At 47.8% G+C, this 10035-nt stretch overlaps 1 protein-coding gene across 1 annotated transcript; it reads left to right on the forward strand.

Moving 5' to 3' along the window:
- The first annotated feature begins 259 nt into the window (after positions 1-259).
- Positions 260-8762, forward strand: LIPG (lipase G, endothelial type). Its single transcript, XM_056323518.1, has 10 exons — positions 260-383; positions 545-735; positions 1473-1652; positions 2296-2407; positions 3565-3789; positions 4243-4485; positions 5008-5128; positions 5697-5912; positions 6837-6929; positions 8534-8762. Exons 1-10 carry the CDS (start codon positions 308-310, stop codon positions 8553-8555), a joined length of 1479 nt encoding a protein of 492 aa, XP_056179493.1. The 5' UTR covers positions 260-307; the 3' UTR covers positions 8556-8762.
- Positions 8763-10035: the final 1273 nt, after the last annotated feature.

The following is a 10035-nucleotide window of genomic DNA, read 5'->3' on the forward strand; positions in this document are numbered from 1 at the left end:
CCACAAACCCACGGCGGCACCCGTGCAGCAGGCGCAGCCCCCCACCGTGCCCCGCCGCGCGCCCACCCGCGGGCACCCCGGCCCCCGCGGCACTCCTCACGTGGCGCGCTCCCGCCGCCCGCCCCCACGCGAGCCCAGCCCGCCCTCCCATGCAGCCTCTCGCTGACGTCATGGAAGGCGTGACCAATGAGAGCGGCGCTACCGGCCGGCTCCACCAGGCCCGGCCCCATCGGGCCACGAGCACCGCCCCGCACGCGTCCTTAAAGGGCCCCGCCGCCCGCCGGCGCCACCGCTGGTTGCCCCAGCCATGGGGAGTCTTGTCCTCCTCCTCTGCACCGGTGTTACCTGCTTCAGCGCGGCGGGGGCCGTGCCGCCGGGAGGAGGTGGATGAGCGCCGGCCCACGCGTGACGGGTTCCTACGGGGGGTGGGTGGCTCTCTCTCTCTCGCTCGCTCTCTTTCTCCTGGGCTGGGTGAGGCTGGAGGCCGGTGGGGGCCTTTGCGGCCTGGGCGCTTTGCTGACCCTTCCTCCCCCTGCTTGTGCAGATGGCACCATCGCGGAGCCGCTGGCGGAGGGGCGGGAGCGGGTGTCAACGGCCAAGCCGCAGGTGAGGTTCCATCTCCGCTCCACGCGTGACTCTGAGGAGGACGGCTGCCCGCTCATAATAGGCCAGCGCCTGGAGGGCTGCGGCTTCAACGTGACAGCTAAAACCTTCCTCATCATTCACGGCTGGACGGTGAGTAGATCCTGTGCAACTCTGAGCAATGCTCAGCACTTGAGCCGGCCGCTCCCAGAAAGAAAACTGCCCCACGTCTCTAAAATACATGGGATCAGGGACAACCTCTCACCTTTTGAGTGCTGTGACCTCCCAGGAGGTGCACCTGAGCTCTGTGGAGCAAAAAAACTCCCTCCACAATCCCAACTCGCTGTATCACAAAAGGCAACTTGAGATTTGCCCCAGAACCCAACTAACCCACCGCCAGGAAGGTGGCACCAGGCTTGATGTGCACCTGCAGATGTTGTGGCTGCCTCCGTTCCTGCTGCCTGGTCCCCTGGCTCAAGAAGCAGAGGGCAGGCAGGCACCCTCAGGCTTTATTCTGCATTTGATGTGACAGAGCATGTGGCATAAGGGGTCTTATTGGCTCAGCCAGGGCTTAGGCAAACAGCAGTGCCAGGGATGGAAAAGAGTTTTACAATCTAGCAGAGTTTCTGGAACTGGAGAAAAAGAGCAATAAGGTGGCATGTAGTGAATGCCTCTTCCCTCCTGCCTTAAAAGGCAAGGTGACTACTGCCAGAGTCTCTCAAAACCTGTTTTTCTTACACCATTAGTGTAGTGATGAGAAGTAGCAGGGCTTGCAGAGGAGCAGCATACAGCTGGAGCAGAATATGTAAATGATATATAAATAAGTTAACTGTGAATGTGTAATCTTGATCCTGTGAGCTGGAAACTAACACCTGCATTTCTCTTTCTAGATGAGCGGCATGTTTGAAACCTGGCTGGGCAGCCTGGTGTCTGCTCTTCAGGAGCAGGAGCAGGATGCCAATGTGGTTGTAGCGGATTGGCTTTCGCTTGCCCACCAGCTCTACACTGATGCTGTGAACAACACCGAGATTGCTGGAAGAAGCATAGCAAGGCTGCTTGATTGGTTACAGGTAATGTGAGTTAAGAACTGTCTCTGTTGTAACGCTCTGGGAGGGACTGTTGCACAAGAGAATGGAGTATGCCCCAGCTCCCAGGCTGGTGGAGTGGGGAAGGCTCTGGTGTAATCCCAATCCCCAGGCTTGCTGGGGCAATGGCTCATAGCTAAGGTGCTGTGCTCAGCCCTTGCATGAGCGCTTCTGCGCTGTCCTTGGAGATGCTGCTTTGCAGCCCATTGGGCTCAGTGATGCTAAAATGCACTTCAAATTTAGGAGTCCTGTCTGAGCCACCTAAACTCTGGAGTTGGGCATGCAAAATCAGCATTAGCTTGGCAAGAGGGTGGAAGAGCAGGTCCACGGTGCTACACTTGGCGCATGAGTCCATGGCCAGCGCTGAGGTCTGCTGGCAGCTCCCTGAAGGAAGATCCTGCTTAAAGAATATCATAAACAGGGTTGGAAGCTGGGCACTTTGGGAGCAAACCACAAGTGCCATCCAAACCGTTCAACTCTTATACTTGTCTTGGTGAAATAAAGAACAAAGCATGCTTGTCTGCCCCCTCCCTCCACACTCCTCTTAGAATTACCCCGCAGATAGGAGTGGTGCTAGCTGCCCTGAAAAAGAAGGGGGCAAATTATCTTTTTTCCCTCCTTCTTGCAGGAGAACCCACTCTTCCAGCTTGAGAACGTCCACCTGATTGGGTACAGCCTGGGTGCCCATGTTGCTGGCTTTGCTGGTAACCACGTCCATGGGACAATAGGCAGAATTACAGGCAAGTGGCTTTTTAAACAATCTTTTACCTTTCCTTAGCAGCACTGAGTTTCCCCAAAAAGGCTCACTTCCTGTGTTGCTGCGATGCTGTTTTGGGCTTGCTCACTCAGAAATTACAAGTTTCCTGCTTGTGGCAGCAGCAGGGAGCACAGGTCTCCTCACAGGAGAAAGCACCTTAATTTTGAACCCCAAATGTAGGGGAGTTCAATGAAAAACCTCTCAGAGGACAACCCAGTCTTGAGTATATTAAAGTTAAATGTGAGTTCAAAACAAGTCCAGCTCAAGCTTTCACTATCCAGATCCTAAGCCTGTGGGTGATACTGTTTTTGTAGTTATAGCTCATAAACTAGTGGAAGCAAGAGCTATTGAGTGCTATTTGTCAGCATTGGATGGATATTTGGTCAAAAAACCCCAAAACCATCCTGGCCCCTCATTCTGAAAACATCTTGAAGAGAATGCTTCTGACTCCAGAGGAAAGCTGATTCCAACATGTGAGAACTTAAGGCATGGTACAAGGGGTTGCATTCAGCATTTAAACACTGCACTGGTGGTAAGAATTCCTCAGAGCCTAGCAATAAATATCTCTATCTAGTTAAGTAGGAAAATCACCTAACAGTCAAGTTTGGGAACGGCTCAGCTTCAGGTTGGGTGTCAGGCTCAGAAGTTATCAGAATGTCCCCAAGCCACCATGGGATCTCAGATGCAGGGTTTACCAGGCTGCTGCTTAAACTTGTATTGCCCCCTCCATATGTCCAGTCTGAAAATGAGACTAAATGTCACCAAGGCAGCTTTGGCTACCAGGGGTCTCTGTGGGGTACTAGATCTCTTCTGGTGTTCAGTCATCTGCTGCCTCTTGAAATCTCTCTTCACTGTGACCTAGCAAAGACTCATTACTTCCAACAAGCCATCTGAAGCCATCACTGTAGAGCAGACTGGTGCTACAACTGGGCTCTATTGCACCAAAAGCGCTATGGACCATCTCCATTTGTTCCCTCAGGAGCCCATGGGTGAAGACATCCTGGGGGACAGTATCAGCAATGAGGCAGGGACTGTGTAGCACCTGGTTGGGAGGGCTGCCAGCAGCAGGTTCCTGGCTATATTCTGTATGAAATAACCCAATTTCTTACTTGGCATCTTGCGTACTGTCTCTAACACCAGGCTTGGATCCAGCTGGTCCTATGTTTGAAGGAGCGGACCCCAGTAAGCGCCTCTCCCCTGATGATGCTAACTTTGTGGATGTCCTTCACACCTACACAAGGGAAACACTAGGTGTTAGCATTGGGATCCAGATGCCTGTAGGCCATGTTGACATCTACCCCAATGGGGGAGACTTCCAGCCTGGCTGCGGTTTAAGTGATGTCTTGGGAGCAATTGCCTATGGGAGTAAGTTCTCATTACTTATTTTGCCTCTGGTCAGCATAGACTCCTCATGAATAGACTTGGGTTGATGCTGGGGGGTGATCTGATTTAAAAGAGCAGAGAAAACTACTTTTTCCTTCTAAACTGCCTGTACTACTGGAGGTAGTTGCTAGAAGCTAGACCTGCTTTTAATTCTGAAGTAGCATGTTCACTCTAACACCTGATCATAAACTATGGTCATCTTATGCTGGGTCTAGAATCCTCTTTAAAGCTCCCTTCATGGTAGGGAATAAGTGAACAGCCCTCTTCAGGTGTCTTCCACTAACCACTCTAATTGCTGCTGTTAGAAAAATGTTCAAGTTTGGCCATGGTCAGCTTATGTCAGGCTACAAAAAGGCACAGCTTACTACATCTTACCAACTGCCAGGGTGACAAATGCTTAAACAAAATGTATCCCTTGCAACTCTGCTTCTCTAGCAATTGGTGAAGTTGTTAAATGTGAGCATGAGCGGTCTGTGCACCTCTTTGTGGACTCTCTCGTGAACCAAGACAAACAGAGCTTTGCATTTCAATGTGCTGATTCCAGTCGCTTCAAGAAGGGCATCTGCCTGAGCTGCCGGAAGAACCACTGCAACAGCATTGGCTACAACACCAGGAAGACATGGAACAAAAAAACCAGCAAGATGTACCTAAAAACAAGAGCTGACATGCCGTTCAAAGGTATGTTTTCCCCTTTAGAAAGAACATAGTCTCATCTAGGAGCAGGCTCCCAAAGTCAATGTCAGGAAAGATGTAGAGGTGGAAGAGTAGCACCACCTCAAAGCAGCGCAGCACCAGGCGTTAGTCTTTCACTGTTAGCTGGCTGCATTGCTGTCCTGTGGCATTACTGTGCTACTTCATCCGTGTGGGATCAACAGGGCTTGGGCCATAAGGACACGCAGCCTTTTGAGCAGGACTGCAGTTCACATGTCATACCTGCCAGACCACCTCAACCTTGGAACAGTAGGTTTGAGGAGCCCTCCTACTAAACTCCCTCCTCCACCCCTCCATTACAGAGTGGACCTGCTGTAGTTGTGTAAATGTCAACTGTGTAATCAGTAAGGGCAGGAAAAAGCGATCAATGATGTCTCAATAAAGAAGGGTCTAGCCTTTGCTAGACAACACTGTTTCACAGAGTGATGCTGAGCAATGTTGTCTCCCAACAAAGTTGGTTCCATCTATGCTCTCCCTCTTTCTCTCCAGTCTACCATTATCAGATGAAAATGCACATATTCAGCTACATGAGCTTGGGAGAGACTGATCCCACTTTCTCAGTCACCCTTCATGGCACCAATGGAGACTCTAAGCCTGTTTCTTTAGAAATGTAAGTTGCCTGGCCTGTTGTATGTACCTAAGAAGGCCACTGGACTAGATAAGGTGGCATCATTCTTTTTCCTCTGGTTACATTAGCATTGTGCCCAAGCCTAGCAGCCTCACTTCATCACCATTCAATAAACTTTTCATCCAGTAATTTAATTATAATTTATTGCTGAGAAAGCAATTTGATGTGCCCGGTCTTCTACATATTAGCCTTCACAGCTCATTGTTGAAGTACTTTGTTTTGCTTTTCCTCTCTACCATTGGGATGTAGTCTGAAAGCACCCATCTCTCTGGAGGTATTGTTGACCTCCTTTAACTTCTACCAGAAAAAACACAAGGCATGTCATTCCTCCCTAAGCTATAGAAGGATGGCTGAGCCAAATACATGATGCATTGTGTTGAACCAGCTATCTAAGCTCACTTTCTTTAGTGTAATCAGTAATTAACTGGTGAGTTGGATGTGGAACACTTGATAAGCTTCCGAGGGCTCTGTTTAACTTCTCGCATGGCATGAATGAGCATCTGGCATGCTTCTATAGCAAAGAAATGCTGAGTCTCTACTTGTCTTTCAGGCTTGATCAAATTGGCCTAAACGCTACTAACACCTTCCTGGTCTATACTGAAGAAATAGGTGAACTGCTAAAAATAAAGCTCACCTGGGAGGGAACATCTCATTCATGGTACGATCTATGGAAGGAGCTGAAGAGCTACTGGTATTGGCCTGCCAAGTCTTCCCAGGAACTGCATATCAGACGTATACGCGTGAAATCTGGGGAAACGCAACAGAGGTAATAATTGCATTAGACTGCATGTGAGCTGGCTCAAAACTTCAATCAAAAGGAGAAATATTCAGAATCTAGCAAATGAAGCTGGGGTTTTGAACTTAGTTGGTATCCTGAGCTGTCTTTTGGTTTTAGTGTTGCCAGCTAATGCTCCCCCATGGTGTAGCAGAGCGGGTTACATGCCAGTGTGAGGTTGTGAACTAGGCTTTAAGCAAAACCAGGCACTGCAGGTCAGATCTGGGGCATTCTTTTGCTTTATTTAAATACTGTGACACTGTCTTTTCTGCCCTTGGGGACTAAATTAGCCTACTGCAAGATGGTTTAGGTCACACCTGAAGGGTTAAAGTACTGACTGCACCAAAAATACTGAAGCATAGAGAAGTATGGCTATTTACAGCCATAATGTGCTGATTTGGCACAACCAGCTAGACCTAAAACTGCAACCGGTAACAGGGTGGCACCAATTCCTTAAACACTGTAGTGCTCCTCTGAGATCTCTAACTGGAAAGCTACCTGAGCAACCAACAAGAGGTAAAGGTGCCAAGCACGTAGTACTGCACTCCCAAATCTTGTTTTAATCTTGTTCTGAACATAACCCAGATCTGTCAAAGAACAACAGTTGATGTTGACAATTTCCCACATTTCTCAGAGCTTTAAATAAGCATCACCTATCATCTCTAAGGTATTGTGCATCCTGGTTTCTACAATCTATGAAACATAGGGATAGTAGAAGCAAGGGTCCCCAAATAAAATATTAAAGCAGGAAATGAAACTGCCATTCAACAGGCTAATGGCATATCAAGATGCTCCACAGGAGGGATGTCAAATCAAAGAACTTGTCCTAGAATTAGCTGCAATCCATCTCACATGTTATTTGTTAATCACTGAGACAACAGGCACCTCCTCTTGACTTCTCATTCCTCCCCCTAGGTTTGCTTTCTGTGTGGAGGTTTCCCAGCTAACCAGTATAACTCCTGGCAAAGAGCTCTGGTTTGTGAAGTGCACAGAGGAATGGCGAAAAAGGTAGGGAAAAGTCAGCAAAGAGAAATCCTGTCTGATGCATGTGGCTGTGCTGGGATGAGTGGAGCTTTTCTTTTTTTCCTTTAGACTCCTGGAACCTCTCTTTCTTTCAAAAAAAGAATAATTCTACTCTAGATCCCCAGCTATTAGACTGAATTTTCACATATGCCCCTTAACTATCACTAACTAGGTGATGTTATCATCATTTCTGATCTTGGTTTGTCATCTTGTACCTTTACACCAACTTGGTAGTAAGAATGTAACACAGTCCTTGGGCCTAAAGAGCCTGTCTGCTTGCTGTCATGGTGGGTGCTACCAATACCCAAGATCTGTGCAATAGAGGAGAGCTAATTAGAGGCATCTATTAACTGCCCTGTAAAAGAGGGGAAAGCTAGGAGTGCAGGGGGTTGCCTTAAAGACCGTTTCAGCCTGGTAGGAGACCTTGAGCTGCCAAGAAATGCCTTGATTAAAATTTGAGCTCAAACTGCATGAGTAAGGCACCACTGAGGACTTGCCGTGGTGTTACAGGACTGACTCTTGACACTTCATCTTTGGCTGTGCTAATCTCTTCTGGATCAGGAGAGAGCAAACTCAGCTGTTGCCAGAGCATCTCAGCCCTGCTTAACCTCTGGGGGGACTTTCCAGATGCTGAGGATCAGTCCTCAGAGATGACTTCCAGTAAGTCAGGTCCCAGCAGTGACAGTTTGATTGCTTCAGACTGCCTCTAGTCATCTTTTGAATGAACCCCTGTTCGTTTGACTAAATTATAGTCTCCTTCAGATGGAGCCCAGCCTTCTGACCTCTCTTAAATTTCAGTTTGTAAACTTAAAGCTTTGTCACCTCTAATCTGGAGAGGAAGTGCTTGTTAGGGCTAGCAAAGCCCTGTGGAAGTCATGCTTTGCACAACCCTCTTGGGCTGCAGAGCTGAGACTCAGAAATGCGAGCTGATACTGTTCCAGGCTTGGCAGAAACCAGCAAGCTGTGCTACAAACAGTAGCAAACAATTCTGTGAATGAAAACCCTGTGCAAAAACTTGTTGCTCTGCCACAAGGCTTGAAAGATCAAGTCAACATTCCTGCAGGTACAATAAAAAGGCTGTTTTGATATGCTACTCTGTAACCCCCATAAAACAGAATTGCTGGCAGATGTGTTCTTCCTGCTTACTCACAGTAGTACAGCTTTTGCATGAGGCAGAGGAGCAGAGCTGAGCTCCAACACACTCTGGTTTCTAGGAAACTGTCCTTCCTCCCAGAGAGCACAAGCAATTACTTGCTGCTCAGCTCTCCGTTCCTGCCAAGTCCCTGGAAGGTTACAGTTCCCTACTTGGAGATTGAGTCTACTAACATCTGTCCACCCTGAATGGATCTGAACAGGCAGAGTCTAGCATAAAGACCTGTAGTTTCTGTTTGCAGCCTGCTTGCATGCATAATGCCTGCTTCAGGCTCTCATCTAGTAGCTACTGGGCAAAGTGCTGCTTTGACAAAATAAAATACCAACCTGTACTGTCTAAACCTGTTCTTAGTGTCCCAGAGAGTTTCTTAGGAATTCTTTATTACTCATCTTCTGCATTTAACTAGATTATTTTTCCCCCTCTCTGCTTTTCCCAGGTCCATCTCAAATTTGCTCTGAAGAATTCTCTGAAGACTCACAACTGAGCAACCTAGATACATGAAGACCACACAGATGGCAAGATGCTTTGGCAAAAATCCAGCTCAGTAGCACTTAAAGCAACTGGCTCTTCAGGACAAAACATCTTGGATCAGATACAAGAAACTGAGGAGCAATTGATGGACTGTGGTCCTAGACCTAGAGTAACTAAAACTACATTCTCCCTTCCCCAAGGAGCCTGGTTTGTGCATTTAACCTTACTTTGACCTGTTGCATGCTGTGTTTCTTGTCCTGCTCCCATTAATCAGGACTATGGACGAGATCTTCACAGATCTAGATCTCAGCAATGATCTTCTGGTCTACCTGCCAGTGGAGTTGAGAAGATAACCATGCTAACTGCCCATCAGGCTGTTGGCAACAGACTTGCCAAGAACAAACTGGCATCTAGTTTAGGAGTTACCATGGGTGTGATAGCACTATGGGCTGTAGGAAGATGAGACCAGCACAGGTCAAGCATGTGGGGTTGTTCAGGGGAGGGGTGGGAATAAGCACAATGCCACTTAACTTCAAGTTGTCCTTTGCTTGCCTTAAAAATAATCTGTTCTGTGTCTGGCTGATACTGAAGTCTCACTATGTTACCTTATAAGAAGGTAGTACTCAGTCCTCCCTGGACCTGGGGCAGAGCACGGTGGAGATGGCAGCTTGCTCCCTGGTCAGTGCCTGCAGTGAGGCTGCCCCATCCCATGTGTTGGTCTCATCGTAAGAGGCAAACAGCCACTGCCCTTCCACTGACTGCAGGGGAAGAGGAAGGTAGTGAACCACACTGCCTCAGGAGAGCTCTGCACCAGGCCTTTTTAACTACTGAGAATGCATTCACCTCTGTTCAGCTGCTGCTGTAGTACCAGTGCATAATTAAGACCTTATTTATGTGTAAAGAATTTCACTGAGCCAAACAGATGACACCCTGACCTCACTGCCCCAACATCCCAGGTTGATTCCTGGTGCCAGGCAAAATGGCTTTGCCCAGTTTGACAGACTCTACAGCTGTCCTGTTTGCTACAGCAGAGTGGACCTTGTTAGAGGTGAACTAGAATATTTTTTTTTCTTTTTTGGAAGGAGACTTGGTGTAACAACTCTTTTGAACTTTTGGCATGCAGAAAGGCAATCCCAAAAAAGGCATTGACAGGTGGTGCACAGAGTTCTGAAGACTTAGCAAGTCCTTTTGAGACCTGCAATGCTCTGAGTTTTTGTAGAGCTTCAATCCAACCAAAGAAAGCACAGTTGGAGACTTCCCCCCCCATGGTTTTATGCAAAGGCTTTAATAACTGAAGCCTTTAGTATGTATCTGTGACTTGTCACTGTGCCATACTTAAGAGTGGTTTCAAAGCCCTGTGTGTATATTGTGGATTTTGTACATATGTAAAGTTTTAAACATTTTGGTTTTGAGTAACAGTATAAGACTTAAGAAAAAAAAAAAAAGGGCTTCAGTAAAAATCAGTGA

Source organism: Falco biarmicus, chromosome W (genome assembly GCF_023638135.1).
Source record: "Falco biarmicus isolate bFalBia1 chromosome W, bFalBia1.pri, whole genome shotgun sequence".
Taxonomy (NCBI): domain Eukaryota; kingdom Metazoa; phylum Chordata; class Aves; order Falconiformes; family Falconidae; genus Falco; species Falco biarmicus.

What these genes read in the sequence shown, in the direction of transcription:
- LIPG (XM_056323518.1), top strand. Translation starts at nt 308, where the DNA reads ATGGGGAGTCTTGTCCTCCTCCTCTGCACCGGTGTTACCTGCTTCAGC. An exon ending in GGCCGTGCCGCCGGGAGGAG is followed by an intron (nt 384 to 544) that starts GTGGATGAGCGC and finishes CTGCTTGTGCAG; the next exon opens with ATGGCACCATCGCGGAGCCG. An exon ending in GGGAGCAATTGCCTATGGGA is followed by an intron (nt 3,790 to 4,242) that starts GTAAGTTCTCAT and finishes CTGCTTCTCTAG; the next exon opens with CAATTGGTGAAGTTGTTAAA.